We start from the raw sequence: 22,498 nt of genomic DNA on the forward strand, positions 1-22,498 counted from the left end.
TTTCTCTCAGAGCTGAACTTTCGCTACTGATATTGTCAAAAGTGTAAAAACAGAGATTAGACTTTGGAGCTTAAGTGTTCTCTCCTTGAGCAAAAATGGAGGATAAACTTGGCAACTCTTCCATGTAAGACTTGAACTCTTTACCTCCAGCATAGGAAAGAGTCTGGGAACCAAGTATTCTCTTTCTGCCCCCTACATGGCCCACACTAAGTACTGATTCCCCCAACTTGCTGCTACTGTGCATACTCTCCTTTGCAAAGTGAGTTACTTTCCATTCTTGGTATTATAATTTAATTTGGTGCAAGGTTTGTGGTAGAAGATCAGACCTGTTTCTAGCTTCAATGTAGAAAAACTGGTCCTTTTTTACTTTTTTTTTTTTTGGAGGAGAGTTTGACTTCTCTTATCTCTATCCATACTAAACAAGGTCTTAAGCAGGTAAGCATTGAAAAGTTATGTGGTGAAGAATTAAATCAAACATACCTGGAAGGTCCTCAAACCAAACAATGACATTTCAGTTACAGAGAACCAGGCAGAAATGTAATCAGCAGATTTTCATCCAGCACACACACACATCTTCCAGTAACTCACTTGGACCTCAAACTGCTATCCCTAAGAATGCTCTCCTCCAGGAGAAGCAGGAAGAAATACTCTTTTTTTTTTTTTTGCCTTCATCCATTTGCCAAGGACTGGACAGGTCTCGTTTTCTGAGGAAACCCCCAATTCTGGTGCCTGCTTTCTGACCAAGTTCCCTCTGCTTCCTCAGGCCAAGCCCTAGTTGTCCCCGCCCTGGTCCAAGGCCCAACACCACAAGCTGGAGCTAGTGACAAGGAAAGATTGTGCTACCTTGTGGGCCAGGGTCCCAGACCAGCTGGAGGGGTACATTCTACCCTCCAACCCTTCCAGACCAGAAAGAGAGCACATGTCTCTGCTCCCTTCTACTCCTTGGCAAAGCCCCTCCGCAACCCTGTTTCTACTTTTTAAAATCATGTAACTCACTTTCAAGTAGGTTTTCAGGAAATTTCAAAAACGATTTCAAGAATCTGTAATGTACATGGTCATTTTATACCATAGTATCTAGTTTTACAAATACTTCAGCCTCTCCTTTAAAAATATGTCTAGTACATTCGATTAGTCAATGAAGAGAACCCTGCAGGTAGTGATGAAGAAGAATGCCATACATATTAAAAGTGGTCTCTAGATTTTTTTAAAGCTGGAGAAAATTTTTAGAAAAAAAAAAAACATATAAGCCATTCAATTCTAGCAGGGTGGAGAAACTCACCTATTTTTTTCTTTTTTTTCAGAAGAGAATTAAATTAAAAGTCCCACAATCAGAGCATAACATTCTACTTGGCATATGGTGAGTGTTCAACAAATGTTGGCAGTTATGGTTATTGTTCTTTTATTCTGCTCAGCCACATGTGATCATTGTACACTGATTTTCCCTAAACTCTGTAATGCCTTCTTACTCTTTTTCTCTCCCTTCCCTTATTTTCTCATTTTTTATCTTTTTCTTTCTCTCTTTGCTCTGGCCAACTCCACAGTCATCCTCCAAGTTTTTTTTTTACTATTTTTATTGTCATCCTTCCTATTAATAATTCCATCAGGAAATAGTGTAAATTTGTATGTTTTTTCCCTGTAAAGTGTTTCTTATTAAATGCAAAAGTATATTATCAAGTTTAAATATAAATTTTTTAAATGGCTATACCAATTTAGTCTAAAAGGTCTATCTGCTGGAATACATGCATATCCCCAACTAGTATCGCTTATGGAGAGATTCTTTAAATCTTTGTCAACCGATCTTCTCGTGGATGCACCTGACCGAGTCAGTAATGCCAAGGAAGACCTGCTTCAGCTCTCCATGGCACCACTCTGTAATCATAGCAAGGATGCACACTAGTCAGTTTCTGGCAGTTTGCTTCAGTCTACTCTACAGAATGTGGAGCATTTGAGAAGACATCTAGGCTCATGCTGATCTTATTTCTTTGATCAATCCAGAAATTTCTGGGACATTTCTTTCTATAGCATCTATGTCCTCATTTCCCACTTACTGCCCAACCCATTTCCATTTAACCTCTGCCTATTCTCAACACCTTTCTTGAAGTCACCAGTTTCTTCCAGGTGGTTAAATCCAATGCACACTGTCCAGGTCTCATTCTTCTGAGCTCTCTTAGCATCCTTCCATGCAGCAGGCCACTGGTTCTCCTTTGCTCTTTCCTTACCTTCTGTGATCTAACTCTCACTTTTTATTTTTTATTTTTTTCTTCTTCTCTGGCTACTTCTCAGTCTCATTTACAGATGTATCCTCTTACCCTTACTTTGAATTTTCACTTTCCAGCCACTAAATTTACTGTTTGCTCTGGTTTATCTCACTTATTCCCAAAGTTTCAATTATCAGCAATGTGAAGATGACTCACAAATATGTCTTTGTTTTAGTTCTCAGAATCCTGATCTATAGATTCAGTTGCTTTCTTGACATGTCCACTTGGTCATCTCAGAGATACCTTCAGCTCAGCAATTCTACAACTTCCTCCTTAACTCCCCAAACCCAGTCTTATGTCGATGTTCCCTTTTCATTGACTGGCATCATCATTCTTCACACTATGCTAGTTTATCTCTCACCTAATCCATTACTGAATTCTGGAAAATTTTTTCCCTTCTGAATATCTTTTGAATTCTTCTCTCATCTCAGTTTCCACCCTAGTCTAAGATAGCATTAGCCTTAAAAGTGGCCTTACTGCCTCCAATATGATCTCCACTCATGCAGAATAACCCTTTCAGATGCAAATCTGCCATCCCCTAGATAATACACTTTAGATATTCTACTTTACACTTAGGATAAACACTAAAACTCAAACAGCGAGTCATCCATGCCTACATAATCTGGCTCCTATCTCAGTTTCTGGCTTTCTCCTGCACCACTCTCCTCACCTTTCTTTCTATGCTCCCACCATTTAGGCCTTTTTTCAAAATGTACCACTCTCGCTCTTATCACAGAGCTTTCTCACATGCTATTCCTTCTGTCTGAATCACTCTTCTACTTCTCTACTACTTAGCAGGTAGGGTCCTATCTTCCCGCAGTACAAGCTTAAGCATCACCTCCTCAGGTCACCATTTCCTGACTTCTCTTGCATGTCTCCTTCCTGGCACTTACCACTATTACAATTTTTCATTTGCTTCGTTATTATTGGTGAATGTCTGGCTTCCTTTCTAGGCTCAAGCTACACAAGGTCATGATTTATGTATATTTTTAACTAACCATTGTGATTCTAGTCTCAAGCAGGAAAACAATAGAAGCTCAATAGATATCTATGAGATGAAAAATCACTCATATGGCTGTATAATAGATTTTTCTATGTAAAGGAGAATAGAGAACTGTAATTACTGTTAGGTTTGGGGTATCTTGAGAGTCATTCTGAAGTGACCAGTAGAATCTTTCATTATATACGTTAAAGAGCATGTAAGAGGCTTTCGTGTATGTTATTTCAGAGGAGGTTGTGGGTACAATAACCTAATTTCCCAGAAGAAATAGAATGTTGCTTCCATTTTATTTACTCTCTAGCCATTCATCAGTCGATGAATATGGGTTGTTTCTATTTGGGGGTTATTGTGATGATGCTATGAACATACATGTCCAAGTTTCTCTCTGGACATGTTTTCCTTTTATTTGGGTATATATGAAGGAGTGGCATTGCTGGGCCACATAGATAACTGTATATTTAACCTTTTGAGAAACTGCCAGACTGTTTTCCAAAACAGCTGCACCATGGACAGTGCAGTTGTAAAGAATGAAAGTCAATTAAAGGGAAGTGAGCACTTGGAATAGCTGAGAATAACTTTATGCTGGGTTAGCTGTGGGGCACGAGGAAAGTGATTTAAAGGAGTGAAGCTGAGATACAGTTATTTCAGGAGACCCTTAGATGTTTTCAAGTCAAGGGTTCTTTTGGAAATTTGCCAGGCGATACGTTTTCATTCACCTGGAAAGAGATGAGATTGATAAACTGTCACTGTTAACCCTGAAGTTGAAGGTTCTGTCAATCTCAAGTATTATAAGGTCAGATAAATCTGTCTTACAGTCATGGTTTCTGGCTTTCTTTTTCTGATATTTAGAAATCGTGTCCTATTTCAAGCTTATACGAATATCCATGTTTTCTTCTTTTCTTCCTAGACTTTCTTTTAAAAATGTAAATCTTTATTTTATGGAGAATTTGTTTTGGAATAAATATTTTGGAATGCATTTTTCCAACTGATTAGCAGGTTCTCCATGTATTTTTACTGAGTAATTCATGTTTTTCTGCTGATTACAAATGCTGTCTAGTTTCTCCTCATCTTAAAAGGTGCCTCCCAGAGCAGATCCCTTTATATCTCTGTCACTTCTCTCTGATATGTTATGTAAAGTTTAGAGTCAAAGGAATTTGTAGCATTCATTTTAATGGTAAGGTAAATATTGTTCTAGATAATCTATTCTATTCTGTTCCAGATATGCTAAAAGTATATGTGTGTTTTTCATTTTATAGATGAGTAACTGGAAGTTTATTGAGGCAAAGCTACTTTTATCCAGGTGCATAGCTAGAAAGAAATGTAGATAATATGTGAATTGTGATTTTCTTACTCATCCAGTGTTCTTTCCTCTGTGTCAGTTAATGTATTCTAGCTGGTGCATGCTTTATGCATGAAGAACTAAAATCTTGTTTTTGTTCTACAATAATTTACAAACATGTAAAACAAAATAGGAGCGAGGCTTTTCCTGTTTTTACAAAATTTTGTCTGAGAACAATGTATTATGGAATCTTTACTGCATCCATAAGATTCAGTCATTTCTTCATTTTCAACAGTCTAAAAAGAGAAGAGTAGAAATTTATTGAAGTATTTCTTGGTGGGAATGCGGGAATACATAGGTATGAGTGCTGGGGCTTTTCCTCTCCTCCTCCTGGTGGAGGGACCAGTGTGTGACTATTGCCTTAAGAATTGTAAAGGCAGGACTTTGGCAGGAGTTATCCACTAGCAGCGGCAGAAGGAAGGGCAGCAGAAAAACGTATCATTTGGGAATAAGCATACATGATCTTACGGATCAAGTGGATACTGCAGAGAGGAGCTATGCTTGAGTGAACCAGGCAGTCTCTCTTGGGAAGGCAGGGGACCTCAGCAGGAGTTTGCGTGGAGTGAACCACAGAAGGGGTCAGCTGGAGCCTCTGCATCAGGGAATGAAAAAAACACCATCTGTGGAACTCAAGAGGAGAAGTGAAAGAGCCAAGTAAAGAATGGCCACATCTCTCTATCCCATTTCCCTCCCTGATTTCAGTGCCAGCATTTTCATTTGTCTTCACAACCGGCTTTGAGTGAAATGGTTCTCTAAAGGACAACTTTTAGTTTTAAATGCAGTGTTTCTCAAATTGGGATCTGTGAGTTCCCAAGTCTAAAGTGTCAGTTTTTATTATCTAGGATGTCAGGCTCCTGCCTTAGAAGCGTTGTTCACATGGTTCCTTATTTCTTCGCCTTCAGTATAATTTGTATCTAAACAGCTATAACTATTGAGATATAAAAACCCTTAAGATATCACATTTATAGTTTAAAATAAATAACTCTGACTTTAGGGATGTCTTACCTGTCAGAATAAATATCACACACACTCAATATGTCAAATAGTTCCTGTCTCATACTTGTGAATAAGCATAATCTGATCTTTCACTTTGAGTTTTGTCACTTAATACAGGGGCATTTGTTACACTATTCCAAAAGTGAGTTCGTCTCTGAACTTTAAGAAATAAAAAGGGTTTCCTGTGGCAGTAGATACAATAATTTCTTCTCTTGTTGCAGATGGGATGACTTCAATTTTTTTTTAAGGCTGAGCAATAATCTGTTGAATACATGTACCACTTTTTTATCCACTCATTCATTGATGAACATTGCTTCCATATCTTGGTTATTGTAAATAATGTTGCAATAAACATATGGATTCACATATCACCTTGAAGTAATATTTGAGGGTTCTTTGGATAAATATCCAAAAGTAGAATTATAGGGTCCTTCTTTTTCTGTTGTTATAGCCTTTGTTTTAAAGTCTATTTTATCTGATATAAGTATTGCTGCTTCAGCTTTTTGTCATTGTTGTTTCCATTCTCATGAAATATATTTTTCCATCCCTTCACTTTTAGTCTGTGTGTGTCTTTCAATTTAAAGTGAATCTCTTTATAATAAAAAAAAATTAAAAAAAATAAAAAAAATAAAATGAGTCTCTTGTCAACAGCTTATCATCCATCAACAGCACAGCAGTATTACAAAAAAAAAAATGTTAGGGGGACTTCTTTAAGAAGAAGAAAAAAAGGATCAAACAAATGAGTAATAAAATGGCAATAACTATATATCTCTCAACAATTACTTTAAATGTAGATGGATTAAATGCTCCAATCAAAGGATAGGGTAGATGAATACATAAAAAACAAAATCCTTATAGATTTCCTTTAAAACAAAAAAGTATTGAAATAAAAGTAAGCTATTGTTTATTTAGTTTTGTCTCAGAAATATTATGACCATCATTTTATATAGTATTGATTATGTAGGAAATGAACTTTATGTCTTGGTTTAAAAAATTCTTAATACTTTGTCCCATCTTCAACTTCTGAACCTAGTAGCAACAGTTTTCTTACACGGAATTTCCATTAGAGTTGATGAAAGATACAGGTGCACTTTTAGAGGGAATATTATCTGGTGGCTTATTATTTGACTAGCATTATAAAAGACTGCTTTAAAAACGTAATCAGTATGGGTAGAAGATAGAAACTGAGAAAAAGAGGCCTTTGTTGTTTATGTGGGTGTATATTTGTGTGATTTTATTAGGATCCTGGTTCAGAGAAGTAAAATCATTATAAAAATGTCATTATGAGAAAAATAACTCAGTAAAAAAAAAGTAAAACTTTAAAAATTAATAAATTTGAGAATAAAGTTTGCAAGCTTGTGTGTGTTGCTGTGTGTGTGCATGCATGTGTGAAAGAGAGTGAGGGAGGAGAGAGAGAGAGAGAAAGAGAATGAGTAATGGTTGCTACCTCTACTGGTAATATCTATTTAGAAGCTATGCATACAAACTAAAAATGTGTTAGGCTTGACCAGGTATATTACAAATATCTTTTTCTTCAATAAATGACTTTTCAAAAACATCATCATCTCCATCATGGCCTAAGATCAATTCTTGGCTCAAGATTTATTTGGCTTTAGGTTCTTAGTGATGAGTTATATGTTTTTCTGATTAACATTTTTTTATGATTTCTACAGCAGTGTAACACCTGGAATATAGTTTTTGTTTGGAGGAAGACTTATGCATTTATTTATTTTATTTTATAAATTTTTTCAAGGTCTTTTAAAATCACAACCTTGGTGATTTTACTCATCACGTTGTTGGTAATAGCCATTATTAGAATGATTGGACAATGATTGGACATTATTAGAATAATTTAATTTTACTCAACCTAAAGCTTTAAGTGTGTATGTCTTATTTAGTTGGAGCAACATTACAACAGAGGATGAAAAAATTGTATCATTCTGAATCCCTTAAGAAAGGCTTTGGACATCTGACATTCCTTTAGAAAACATAATCACCCATTTTCCCTCAAAGCATACGCCCATGCTTTTTGCTATAATTCTCTGTTGCTAGATACGGGTTTTGTATACCGCTAAAGTCAATAGACCCTCATGTGTGTCTAGGGGACAGATACTACATTAGATTTGAGGGAGAAAATGTCCCTTTGGTTGGATTTGGTGGTGTCACATGATGGAATTCCTTTTGTTCTCTACTTTCCAAATGGTAGTTCTTCATAAAACACATTTAATCATTCCTCCATTTACAAGAGTATCCTTCAACACAGCAGAGTATGCTGAAGATCTGTAGGGCTAGGCTGGAGTGTCCAGTGAGTGAAGACTTAGTTATGGCAAAATAATGAGGTGTAGGCTTTATGTTAAGAAATATCCCTGGAATATCAGTACTTTTTATTGTTTTTCTACTTACTAAAAACCAAAAACCTGACAGTGAACTCTTTAATCTAATAAATTCTGTTAAAATAATTAAGTACATAATTCACTATTTAAAATCAAAGTCCTTGTTAATATCCAGAAAGTTGATGCTGTTCCCAAGCATCAACTTGGGAACATTTTAGAAAAGAGAATAAAACAATAATTGTGATTAAAAATATGTAGGAGTACTGCATAACCTAAATTTACTTTCCAGGTTAATATCTGTTAATATACTTAAAAGACTAAGCACTGATTTCTCCCCAGTTTGGTTATAAGCTGCAGTGGCAATTTTGTGCCCTTCCTTCCAACACATGTGTACACATGCATGGAGGCTAATGTGTGTGTGCATGCATACAAACATTCCTATTTAGTGAAAAGGACTCACAGCAACTTGCTAAATTTCATGGTAATTGCTGTTAGGTTTCTCCATAATGGTAACTGCATCCTAACAGCCTATGTAATTAATTATTTATCTTGTAGATTTCCTTCCTCTGCCGCTAGAATGTTAAGTTCCATGGGGCAGAAACTTCTGTTTATTTTGTTCATCACTTAGTGATCGGTGCCTAGAAGAGTGTCTGCCACAATGCAAGTGCTCAAAATAAACATCTGTGACGTGAATAAACGATTTGCACACTTTTAACACTAGGCATGTGACGCTAGGCATTTAACACTAGGAAGGAGGCCTGTTATGACTGTTATCAAAAAAAGGAAGCGTCCGATCATCTATGGTAAGACACCTTAGTTCCTTTCATGTCCTTGCCACTGTGAATAATGCTAAACACACATTGCAATATAAATACAACGTACTGTTGAATTGTATACTTGAAACTTATTGGATTTTGTTGATCGATGTCACCTCAATAATTATTAGTTAAAAAAAGAGCACTGATAAAGGAAAATACATAGATGAATTTTTTTAAAAAAGAAGTGTTACCAACTACCTCTCTCTTACCCTCCCTCTTCTAATGCAGGGTGTCTGGACCTGTTCTTCCTGTCAGGATTGAAATGGCTGAAAGGAAATGTGGTTTTAATGACTTTTCCTGGATGATGACTTCATTTGCCAAACCTTGCCCTGCTTCTTGAAGAAATTCTGTGAAGAGCATTATATCTCAGTGCCTCATTCCTATAGAGTAAGGATTATGAGACTGACAGTAGCTTCTAGTCTGTGACTAGGGTTCAGGCCAGATCCCCACTGAGAAATTCTTGAACTTTAGAATTTTCAAAATTTTTTCCTTTTCAGAGAAAACAACATGCTTTTTATAATTATCTCTATAAGAAGAGAAAATGAACTCTGTTATTCTCTTTAGACAAATAACAAGTAAAATTGTTTTAAATCTACAATTGCCAGGAATATCAGCTTCTCTCTGTACAGTATTAGATAAGTATTTTACTTTAATTATCATATATAAATATATATTTATGTATCACATATACAATATTTAAATTGTATATGTTTTAATATCATATATGAACATTTTACCATATATTTTATATCTATATATCATATAGACATTTTATCATATATTTAATATTATATTTTATAATGTGTATTAACATGTACATATATAATGCCAGCTATCCGTTATAGACTATCAAAACAAAGCGGAAATTAAAAATACTTATATCTTCATTATAAGTATAGCTGTATTATAATCTGATTCTTCTTTTTATTGAGGTAAATTGACATAAAACATCATATTACTTTCAGGTTTACAACATAAGTAATTTGATATTTGTACATATTGCAAAATGATCACCACGGTAAGTCACCATACATCATTACAAAATATTTTTTTGGCAATGAGAACTTTTAAGGCCTACTTTCTTAGCAACTTTTAAATATGCAATACAGTATTTTTAACTATAGTTACCATGCCTCAGCCTTTCCTATCTGTTTGGATGTGGTTATGTGGTTTCCCTTTTGTTTGCCTGACATGAAAGGGTTGGCCTGCCAGTTAGGTGTTTGTTTGTTTGTTTGTTTTTCCAGAGTATATTGCTTCATATGTAGCTGTAGATTCAGTGTGTCTGTGGGAGGTAGTGAGTTTAGGATATTCCTGTGTGGACATCTTGAACCAGACTCCATTTCAGCAATTTCAAAATGCCATCACCTGCTTTCTGGCCTCCATAGTTTTTGATGAGCAATATACTGTTGATCTACTTGCAGATCCTTTGTATTGAGTCACTTTTTCTTGCTGCTTTCAAGATTCTCTCTGTCCTTGGCTTCAAGAGTTTGCTTATAGTGTGTCTTGGTGTGGACCTCTTTGGTTTACAGATTTAAGAGTTCAGTAAGCTTTTTTTTAGTTTTCCAAAGATTTATTGAAGCAGAAACAAATTGGTCAGATACTTGTTGGAAAAAAGCAATTTGATAGGTATTCAAGAATATATATATATTTTTTAGGCAAGGCAATCTTTGGTTGACCTCACAGATTGCAAGGATCTTGTAGTTTACAATCCCTTATTTTTTATTTTTATTTTTTACGTTTACAGCACTTGGTCTTCCTAGGTGGCCTCCCATCCAAGTACTAACGAGGCCTGACCTTGTTTAGCTTCTGAGATCAGACAGGATCAGGCTTATTCGGGGTGGCATGGTCGTAGACCAAGAATTTTTTTTTAAAAGTATTGTAGCACAAGTCTTCTTAATAAACTAGATTATGTTGTAAACTTTTCTCTAAATCTTTTAAAGGCGTTGGTTCTTAAGAACTAGAGCTTATTCTATTCCACATCTAACTTGTGTTCCTGAAACACTGCAGAAAGACATTTGAAAGCCATTTTTTTAAGATATAGATTTCTTTTTTATTCTTGCTGGTAATATATTGCTGCACCGAGTGTGTGTAATTTTTCTTTCAGATCATTGTGATGCTGAGAAGTTTCACTGATAACCTGTCCATCTCTAGTTTCAACAGTCTTAATCACAAGTGTCCTTTTTGCGTGGGTGTCAACCAGAGAGAGTGAACTCAGAAGAGAAAAGGCTGGAAGAGACAGAGCAATTCTGCCCTCTTCTCCTTTAAGCAGCTTTCTGTAGGTGGCAATCTAAACAATCAAGAGCCATCTTAACATTCAGGAGGTCTTGGTATTCATGAAGGTGACAAGCCATTTCTTCCTTCATGTTCTGAATCTCAGCCTGCTGGCAGCCAGTATTGTCTTGGTTGTCAGCAGCTTCAACAGCAAAGTCCTCTTCCAGTTCACGCATCTGGCGTCCAAGGACTTGTTAGTTCCTTTAAGTGCATCCACTTCTCAGGTGAGGGAGTGCACCTCTCTCTGGCACTCATTTGGCTCCTGTTTCACCTGGTGCAGGGCATCACTGTTCCATTTAGCAGTCTCGGAGAGGTCAGCAAACTTGAACTTGTATAATTCCTCAGCCTCCTGAAGGTTCTTGGAAGCCAAGATTTCATACTTCGTACATCAGGCAGGGCAGCCATGAGGTCAAGCTTGGAAACACCCACATCAATTTGGACATACTGTTCCTGAATCTGGGCCTGCAGCTCTTGGATTTCTGATCATAGGGTTTCTTCGAAAAGGCAATCTCTTCTTGCAAGGATTCCACTCTACACTCAAGGTCAAGACATGCCAAAAAAGCACTGTTGACATCCTTTCTCAAGGACTGTATGGTGTTCTTTCCTTCTTCTCTCTGAGGCATCTTCTCCTGCAACTTCCCCCGAGCCACATGGTGTCTTTGGCCAGGCTGCCGGGCTCCACCTCCACGTGGGCCTTGTCCTTGGTGAGCTGGTCTACCTGCTGGTACAGCTGCTGTATCTCCTCCCCAGGCATGACTTGTCCTGGCCCTTGAGCTGCTGGAGCTTGGTGAGCAGGATCTTGTTCTGCTGCTTGTCGATGGATTTGGGGAAGCGGTCATTCAGCTCCTGTAGCTCTGCCTTCTCCTTGGTGCAGGTGTTCTTGACTTGGTGTTGATGGCATCTGCCAGCAAGAAGTCCACCGAGTCCTGCAGCAGCCACAAGATGGGACACTGCTCCACAGGCGCACAGCCGAGAAGTGCAAGTAGCATGTTGTGAACATACCCCTGGGGGGACAAGGTGTAGACATTGTGGCTGGTGCTGGGGCACAGCATATTGCTCAGGCTGTTGGTGCCGGTGGACGTGATCTTGTAGCTCCAGGTGGAGCTTGGCAAGCTGGCAGTGCCTGGGCCGCTGAACATCCTGCAGTGGGAGGAGAAGGACACAGACCTAATGGACGTCACAGCAGTATGCTGGGCAGCTACGACAGTGCAGACTGGTGGCAGGCTGAGGCGAGGAAGGAAGTGGTGGGTATGGGCCGTGGGAACACTGCTATGTCTCTGGTGCGGGCACCCAGCAAGTAGTGGGAAATGTGAGTGAGACGTTAGGGCAGGGGAGCCTCAGAGCCTTCTTCATCCTTGCTTCTCTGCTCCCTAAGACTGTGTGGTCCCCTGACTTCTTGGCTGAGCTAGGACCATTGGAGGCTTTTCTGATGATCGCCGGATCTCTCCATTAAGTTTCTTGAATGCATAAATTTGTGTCTTTTACCAAATCTGCCAAGTTTTCAGCTTTATTTCTTTAAATATTCTCTTTGTTCTTTTTTGTCTTTCTTTCCTTCTGGGATTCCCATTGTATGTTGATTTGGTTGATCTGTTTGGCTCTGTTTATTTACTTCATTCTTTTGCTTTTCTCTTCTTCAAACAATAAGTTCAGGGGACCTGTTTTACAGTTTTCTGATTCTTTGCTCTGTTTTTTTATTTTAATTATTGTACTCAGTGCTAGAATTTGTTTAGTTCCTTGATTTATAAGTTATGATTGCTTACTGATATTTTCTATTTGTTCACACATCATTCTTCCAGCATCTTTGAACTACTTTAGCATTTTGAGATAGGTAATTTAACATCTTTGTCTAGTAATTACAATCTGTGTGCTTCCTCAGAGACAATGTCTGTTAAATTTAAATTTTCTGTGAATGGGCCAAACTTTTTTTGCATGATTTTTAATTTTTCATTGAAAACTAGACATTCTGAATATTATCATGTGGAGTCTCTGTAAGTCAAATTATTGTCCCTCATCAGTTTCTCTTGCTTGTAGGTTGTAGCTTTCTTTTTCGTGTCCTTTATAAACAACTTTTATAAGTCTATATCTTTATCATGTGTGATCTCTCAAGTATCTGATCCTTTAGCAGTTGTTCACCTCGTGTTTTGACACGGGTATTTTTGAACAATAGGAGCCAAAAAATAATAAAAAGATAATTTTTTTTAACTACAGAAATAGCACACACACACATTTTCTTTGTAAAACATTAGAAGTAATTACAGAGAACGAAAAGTGAAGAAAAAAAAAAAACCCTAAACCCAACCCTGAACCTTCCTTCTATCCCATTCCTCCTCTTAAAGAAAATGTTCAAAAGTGAGTGTTTATTCTTTAAACCCTATGCTTCTACAGGCATATCAAAATATGTACAAATATTTTTATCTTATTCTCTTGAACTCCTCTGTAATTTCCCAATGTATGGGTAAAATATAGGTTAATGAGTCATAACCTTATTGATAGGTCTATGGGTTGCTTAGAGTGTTTGGCTGTTATAAGCAGTGCTAAGTGAATGCATGACTTTATTTAGAGCACAAGTGCTGTATCTGAGAGAGAATTTTCTAAAAGTAAATTTACTGCATCAAAGCATATCCCCTTTTAAATTTCTAGAATTATTGTTAAATTAATATCTCTAGAGGTTGTTTTAATTTACGTTTTCATTTGCAATGTATCAGTTTCAGTTTTGCTATAGCCTATTCCAGAATGTTAGACAAGTGTTTGGCTTCTTCCGTTGGTATCTGATTTTGGTTTTATTTTTCAATTTACTTTTTAGAATCATCATATTTCCTTTATGGGTGAGCTATCTCCTTATATCTTTTGCTAGTTTTCCTTTTGGACTGTTGGGATTTTCTTCTTGATTGATAAGAAATATTTATATTTTGAAATGATGGAAACAATTATTTTTTCTTAAATTTTGAGTCATGAGCCCCCACCCATTTTGCTGCTGCCATGGCTTATATTTTCAGTTGAATTAACTAATTATTTCATTTTATGAGTCCTGGATTTTGTGTCATAATAGATTTTCCCTTTTTGTGATTATAATTATCTAAATTTAAATATTGATCCATTTTAGTGTAATATAAGAGTTTAAGAATCAATGACATGGATAGTTGCTGTCAATCAAAAATTGTTTCCTTTCCGTAATAGGAAATTGACATTGAAACATGGCAGTCCAAACAAAGACTACATTTTCTAGTCATTTAGTCTTGCATATGTGTCCATGTGACCAGTATTGATGACAGAATATACACGGAAGTGATATGTGAGACCTACAGGCCAAGATATTTAAGACATTTTCTGTCCCATTCATAATCTGGACAAGGCAAGGGAAGTGCCCGTTTGAATTGTGGCAGCATAAGGTGGCAGGAAATTGGTTCTCTGAATCACCATGGGCAAGATAACTATTCGGTGACTGGGAACATCTACAGTGACTGTTACGTGAATGAGAAATCTACTTCCATTATGATAAGCCACTGAAAGCTTGGGTCTTATTTATTAATTTGGCTATCATGGCTTTAGTAATAAAGAATCCAGTGACGACATAGCTGTTCCTATACACTCATGTTTGAGCACATTTCATTATACTTAGTGCATTACTCACTTCCAATAAAAGGAAATTGTTAGTAACCTAGCAATTTGTAAAGAATCAGGAAGAGAGATGGTGAATCAGTGAGTGATTTTCAGAGTTAATCTCATGTTGAAGTGAGAATTCTATTCAGTGAACTTGTGTCATCCACATCACTAGATAAAACTATGGCAGAAGCTGAAAGTAAAAAGCAATATCAAACCAATCTATATCAAACTATATCTAGGCTTATTTTAATTCAATCATTAATAATAATATTTCATTTTCAATATAATATCTAGAACAAATATAAATGAGGACTAAAGCCATTGATTTTGTCACTACAAAAGTGAGGAAGAAAATGAACAGATCAAATGAGGAGAACTCAAACGATGTACCTGGTTTAATTTTGAAAATTTATAATTTTGCTTTGTATTTTCATAACTTTTGAGAAGAATTTTTTGATGTGCTTCCATTTTGGGGATAAATTAACATTCTGTATTGAATGGAGTGAAATGGAAAAGGCCTATGATTTTGCAACATCTCCATTTGTTTTGGTGAAACCTTCATGGTAGTCGGAAAGAGCAAGGACTTAATGAGTTTTTGTTATAAAATATTTGTCTAAGAATGAATATCAACAAGATGAAAAAGGACAATGATGATGAACCTATTTTGACTGAAATATTTAAACATTTCCTTACATGAAAGCGTAATTTATAACCTCCACATATCAGAATTTTCCTGAGCTTATCAGGAATCTCATTATAGGTAAAAAAAATTTCATTAAATTATAGGCTATAGAGAAGCGTTTATTGAAGTTGTTAACAAATTTAACTTTATTCATGATAAAATGCAAACTTGATAAATATTAAAATCTTATAAATCAACTAAAAATAACAAGAACATATTTGTAATTGGAACACAAGAAGGAGAGGAGAGACAATACGGCCAAAAAAGATTTGAGGAAATAAATGCTAATTATTTCCATATGTGACGGAAAATATCAAACAGGTTCTAGAGCTCTAAGATACTCAAGAAAGTTGAATAGGAAACATACCATACACTACTATATTATAGTCAAATGACTGAAAACCAGTAATAAAGAGAAAATCTCATAAGTTGCTGTGGGGGAAAAAAGGTCCTATAAGAAAAATGTATCCCAAAATTCTAAGCCAAACACTGCATCAAGAAGACAATGGAACTATAGTTTTAAAGTGCTGAGAGAAAATAAACCTCTCAACCCAGATTTCATGCTTAATTAAAATAGTCTTTAAAAAGGAAACAAAAATAAAGATATTTTTAATCCAAGGTGAAAGAAGAAATCACAAGGGAAACGGAAATTTATTTTGAAATGAATGATAATGAACACCCATCATTAAAAGTTTGTGGATATAGTGAAAACTCTACTTTTTAAAAAATATATAGCATTGAAAGCTTTCTCAGAAAAGCATAAAGGTTTAAATAAATGGTTTAACCCACCACCAGAAAAAGCACAAACATGAAGAAAAAATTAAACTCAAAGTAGAAAACAAGAAATAAAGACAAGTAGTCAATGAATTAATAGAGAAATGACAGAGAACATTAATAAAGCCAAAATTTGGTTCTTGGAAAAAGATAATAAAATCAATAATCCCTTGATCAAGAAATAAAAGAGATGTAATACAAATGACCAATATCAAGAATTGCATAGGGAACATCACTAGCAGTTTCAAAATGATAATGAAAAGCTAATCAATTGGCCACTTGGAAAAACGGATAAATTCCTTGTAAGATAAAACATACCAAAACTGACCCAAGAAAAAACAAAACATCTGAATGGCCTTAAAGAAAGTGAATTTGAAATAGAAAACCTTCCCAGAAAAAAATCATGCCCAGATAACTTCAATGTTGAATTCTACCAAATATTTAAGGAAAAAATGAAGAAAGATTTTAACCATGCATCATATATTTCAGAAAAAAAGAAAAGAAGGATTATTTACGAGCTTACTTCTTGAAGGTAGTGTAACTTCGATATCAAAATCTGAGAAAGACATTCCAGGAAAGGGGAATTGTAGACCAATATCCCTGATGACCATAGGAACAATGATATTTGACAAGATATTAATAAAACAAAAAGATAAATATTTGAAAATAAAATTATGACATGACCAAATATGAGTCACCCTAGGAATTAAGGTTGGTGTCATATGAAAAAAAATCATTTAACATAAATTGCCATATTCAGATTAAAATAGAAAAACGACATGAGAATCTTAAGAGATAGACAAAATTATATAATGCAATCCAATTCTCATTCATGATAAAACATCTCAGCTAACCAGGAATAGAAAGGAGCTTCCTCAACCTGATAGAAACAGCTGTGAAACATCTTCAGGTAATTATTTTACTTAATGAGATATTGAGCATGTTTCCCATAGAGTTGGAAATGAAGCAGTGATGTCTGCTCTTAGTACTTTTTCCCACATTTTTCTGCATAGAAGAAGTAAAATAAAAATAGTATTTTATTTATACTATAATATACAGAATACTTGAATTCCATGCATAAACTTATAACGATGAAATAGAAGGAAAAAATAACTAGAAAGTTACATTTTATACTTAATTGTGTAGACCATAATAAAGATGACAACACTTCCTAATTTAGTAAAGATATTTTAATGTAAGACTAATTTTTCTCATGATCTTTTAATTAACATATTAAGATGAGAATTCTGGGGTGGTTCCATAGAGTAGTGGTTAGCACGTCTGCTTTACACGCAGAAAGTCCTGAGTTTGAGCCCCCGTGGAGCCACAGCCCATACCCTGGGAGCACAAGGCCCCCCGGGTGCGCCAGGCCCCCTGGGTGTGCCAGGTCCTGGGTGCACCAGGCCCTGGGTGTGCACCGCGAGCAAATGGGAAGAGATGCCCCGCCTTCACAGATCCAGTTCTTAAGGGGAGACGGCAACATCCATAGGTCAGGAGTGGAAGTTGGGGGGTGGATTTTTAAAAAGAAAAAACTATTAAAAAAAAAGAATGAAATAAGATGAGAATTCTATGCCAAGGAAATATGATTTTGTTTTTAGTTTATCGATGATTTTTAATCATGCATTTTTATCAGATTGCATTGGGGCTATCAGGAATTCTATAATTGGTCTTTGGTTTGGTACTGGATACTCAAGCAAACCTTAGAAAAAAGTTAAGAATAATGAAATACAAATTAGGCCATGAGCAGCTCCAAAGAACATAACGAGAAAGATAATCTTAAAAAAATGTCCTGAAGATGCACACTTTAGCTGCAGAGAAAACACACATCCCTATTATTATTGAAGAAGCACTTTGTAACACTGGGTAGCCTAGAAGATACAATGTCTCAGTTGCTTTTTGGTTGCCTGAAGGCTTAGAACTGGAAACGAATGCTTTAGATATGTGTGCAGAAAAAGAAAAAGAAAACCTTCTAATCATGGACATGGAATCAAGATTGATGTTCCAGAACACCCAGAAACTCATTGCTCTTATAGTCACAGAATCAACAGGAAAAGTTACCCACAAGGAATACAGTGGATGAAGAATTAACAATAAGAAAATAATGAACATATCTGAAACAACATTTTGAAGTGTTTTCTAATACTGCAGAATATGGATCATAATATAGGAACACCTTTTTATACACCAAGAGGGGACTATCACACTTTTCAGCCAAGTCTAGTAACAGGAATAAGGTCATCTTATTGGTTGAAGAAGAAACACCCATGGTCTGAATTAAGGCCCAAGAAGAAATGATTTCATGTGATAATGAAATATTGTTATCATGCATAAAAAGTGGAAAATCCATAAGACATTGAAATACTGTTTATAAAAGCATTCTTTTATGGCCATGTGGTCTTTTATCTTTCATATATTGCACATATTCTTGTATCCAAAATTCTGTAAGATGTTTATCTGCATAGTCTGTCAGACATTTTCCCAGTGTTTGCCTAGCAGCTCTATCCCAGTAGACAAGGGTTTCAGTTACAATAACAGTAGCCCTGGGACCATAAGCTGAAAAATACTCTTCATCTCTTTTAAAATATGGTGTCATGTAGGGATTGTTACTTGCCAAATTTCAAAGGTCTTAACCTTCCCACCCTTGGAAAAACCCAGATATACTGCATAGGCCATACAAGATGCTTAGAAGCACCTGCAAACACTTGGATTCAGTGCTTGTGAGCAAAGGGTCAAAATAGTCTCCTAGAGCATCAGAGACACTCTTTTCATTTACATTTCTGAAAACTCACAAAACAGAATAGCAACAACTGGAATCTTCTCTTCTCAAATGATAGATTGGAAAGGCAATGAGTACTCTTTCTACTAGATGAGAAGCTTATATTATTTTTAAAGGGAAATGATTCCTAGTTAATAGCATTTTAGATTCAGATGTGTATGAAAGTTAAATGTATAAAAAACTAATGGTTGTCTTCACATGTTATAACATAAGAATTTCATCCCAAGAAAGTTTTCAAAGTTGTTACAAATTGATCCTTAATTTTTAGCTATAATCTTCCATGATTTATTTCTAATATTACATATATATATATATATATATCCTACTCAAATATTGGCAAAACCATTGTACAGACAAATGTTGTGACACTGCCAAAAATGAACTGTAAGTAATGTTGATATTCTTGAACTGATAAACGTCAGTTAACTGATAAACTGATAAATGACATCCAGACTCGCCTTTAGAAAGACAATTGAAGGATTTAAATAACAGATTCAAAGTGAGTTACAAAATAAATATATGGAAAACAAGGATTAGCTGTAATTATAATACTGCTACAGTTTTCACAAATGAACAAGTGAATACATTACCAAGTAAAAGAATGTAAAGATCATTTTTGGATCCTATAAATTGGTGAAGTCAAAAGGCAAAAGGAGTATGCTTCCTTTATTAATATATATACTAAATAGAGAAATAGTTATCTGTGCTCACAGGTCTGATTTAAAAAGCAGATAGCATTAAAAATTTTAATATTTTCAATTTGCTTTTGGTCTAAGGTAATCATTGTTCTATGTGATGCATTTTGAGGTTAAAAATAGAACATTTGAAAGTATAAAAGTTATCTTTGGAAACCAAGTTTTTAAATGCTTTTATATCTTATAAATAAAAATGAATAGATTTTGCATTCTTAGGGTAAGTAATGTTTTTTTTCTTTTCTCATTTATGATTTTTGCTTCTCCTAAGATTTCTGCCTCTTATATATCCGCTTTTCTATTTCAGGGCTCATGTGAAAGAGCAAAAGCTTGGCGAACGTCCAGGGACATCTGAAGGGAAGCAGGCGCTGCCCACCAGCGACCTCTGAGGTTAGATACACCTGGGCCTTGCTCGCGTGCTCTGTGTCCTCTTGGCCTGTGGCCTCTGTGCGCATGTGTAGTGAAGTAACCTCTAACAAGCACATGCTCACTTGTGTCTAGAGGCATTGCTTGGTAACAGTTGTGGCTGAAAGATTCTAAACCGCCAAACTGCCCTGCTGGAATGTTGTGTCAAGAGGCGGTTGGCTTATCTGGAAGCGCCTTTTGAGCTCAGGAGTGGAGAAAAGGAGAAGAGTAGCTGAGGTGTATCTGAAGTTCGTAGACCTGACAAAGACTGGGACATGAAGAAAATTTTTGGATTTGAGAGTTGGAAGGGCAAGTCACCCTTTGAATCCCTAACCAGCCAACAGAAGACCAACACAGGCCTCACTCCTGAGGCTTGTAATAGTATCACCTCTTGGAACCGGTGCCACATCCGAGATAAAGATCTCAGAAAGATCCACAGAGCTGCCAGCGTAGGCGATGCGCAGGAAATGGAGGAGATTCTTTTGAAAAGTTTAAGGCACTTAAATGATAGAGACAAAATGAACAGGTAATGGGGACTGTGAGACCAGTGGCCAGGGGTGGACCTGGGAGAAGGGCTTGCCTGCCCAGGCACAGCCAGGTGGAGTCAGCCCTCCCATCATGGAGGGTTCTGGGCTGTCTTCCCTCCCCAGGCTCAGCCCCACAGCGCCTTGGCGGTAGGGACCTTACCTGGGGCCTAGCGATCAGGCGAACTTGATGAGTAGCAGTAAGGAAAACTTTAAGACCCACTCTTAATTCCTTTATCGAGCACTTTACTGATGATTTGAAAGGAATTTAACTTAATATGAATAATAGAAATAAAATTAAGTATACATGGCATTTTATTTTTGTTGTTCAGATTTTTATACCATAATGTTATGTAAAATAGAAAAATGCGTAAAGTAGAAAACAGATCCCATAATAGATCAACTCGCGGGCTAAAAACTCTTCAGATAAAATTCAATGTCCATTTTATAGCAGTGCACACCTATGGATGTGTGGTCTTTATTGAGGAACTTCAGAAGGGAACTTTGAAGTGGGAAAATGTCTGTGGTCTTGAATAGAAAGACTTGTTTTCTCAAAATGTGTGGTCTTTCTACATTTATCATTCTTACATAAACCAACAATATCATGGTATTAAAATTTTGGGGTTACACACACTGTGTTTTTTTTGTCATGATGAAATTAAGACAAATTTTGTATAATAGACAGAGATTTGCCCTTCTAGATACTAACATGTGCTATAGATATCCAGAAATTAATTTGTTTAGTAATAGCTGAAAAGACAGAAAAATGATTGGAACAACCCAGAAAATGTCCAAACACCCAAATATATATATATGTAAGTCTTTAGAACTTGTTACTGGTGACATTTCATGTTAGTAGAAAAGATGAATTACTCATAACTGGTAAATAAATAAGCATTTGGAGAAATCTAGCTCAATTTTTATACCATAAAAAATATATTTCAAATAAAATATAGGCTAAAATTTTAAATATAGAAAATGAGAAAAGTTCTGGAAGAAAACACAGCCTCCTATTGATACTTTTTATGTTGACAAAGACTTCAAAAGCAAGAATTCGGAAGGTTGACAGTAATACAAAAAGTCAAAATCCTCTGTATATCAAAAAATGATACTAACAAAATAAAAGAAAATGTTCTAGTGAAATATTTACAACATATATATATCAAAGGGAAACTATATTTTCATTTTCCAGAGAAATCTTTGAAATCATCAAAGAAAAAACCTATAATTTGAAACTGGACAAAGCACTTTTTGTATACCTACATGTGACTAGTACACATAGGAAAAAATACTTAGTGTCTCTGGTAAGAAAAGAAATTTAAGTTAAAAAAGAAATAAAATAATGTTTCTACCTACAACATTTGTGAAGACGTGGGGTCATTGAAACATAGTGTTCTTTCTAAATTAAGTTCAAGTAGCTTTTCACTTTTCAAATAGGCAGTTTGGTGATAAGTATCACATCTAAAAATATATATTCCCTCTACCCATCAACTCTATTATTACTAAGGTATATTCATGAAATAATTAGATAAATTACATACAATTGAGTTTTCTCAGCACTGCTTACCATAACAATGTAATAAGATGAACTCATAGAAATGAATTTTATAAGTAAATTGGAGTGCATCCACAGGATGAGATAATATGTGACTATTAAAGTTGGTATAGACCACAGATGTATGTTGTCACATAACGATGTACTTTGGTAGATCAGAAATGAAGAAAAGAATTAGTTTGATTATACATACACCCAAACTGACCATGACCTTATGATAGCTGAAAATATGTGCAAAATGGGATAAAATGTATTTCTGAGCAATTGTATTATAAGTGAAATTTTCTTTTTCTTTTTTAAAAATCTGAATTCTACAATGAACATATATATATATCTCCTAGTAAGTTTATTATTAATGAAATAATTCTTGAGAAGAGCAGGAATATAAATCTTGCACAGATGAAAATGATTTCTCACTTTCTGTTTTTTGAAGTTTTTTGATGAATTAACATCTTCAGAAATAACAAGAATT

General features: G+C 35.5%; 1 protein-coding gene and 1 pseudogene across 1 annotated transcript in view; one reads left to right on the forward strand and one right to left on the reverse strand.

Moving 5' to 3' along the window:
• Positions 1–10,794: 10,794 nt before the first annotated feature.
• On the reverse strand, positions 10,795–16,685 carry LOC102878359 (annotated as a pseudogene).
• A 3,537-nt stretch (positions 16,686–20,222) lies between these two features.
• Positions 20,223–22,498, forward strand: part of LOC102878602 (ankyrin repeat domain-containing protein 26-like) — a 115,418-nt gene continuing 113,142 nt past the window's right edge. The window contains exon 1 of the mRNA XM_025040539.1: positions 20,223–20,473. Coding sequence (XP_024896307.1) covers positions 20,223–20,473 — 251 coding nt within the window. The remainder of the gene's footprint in view (positions 20,474–22,498) is intronic.

Source organism: Pteropus alecto, unplaced genomic scaffold (assembly GCF_000325575.1).
Source record: "Pteropus alecto unplaced genomic scaffold, ASM32557v1 scaffold29, whole genome shotgun sequence".
NCBI classification, from domain to species: domain Eukaryota; kingdom Metazoa; phylum Chordata; class Mammalia; order Chiroptera; family Pteropodidae; genus Pteropus; species Pteropus alecto.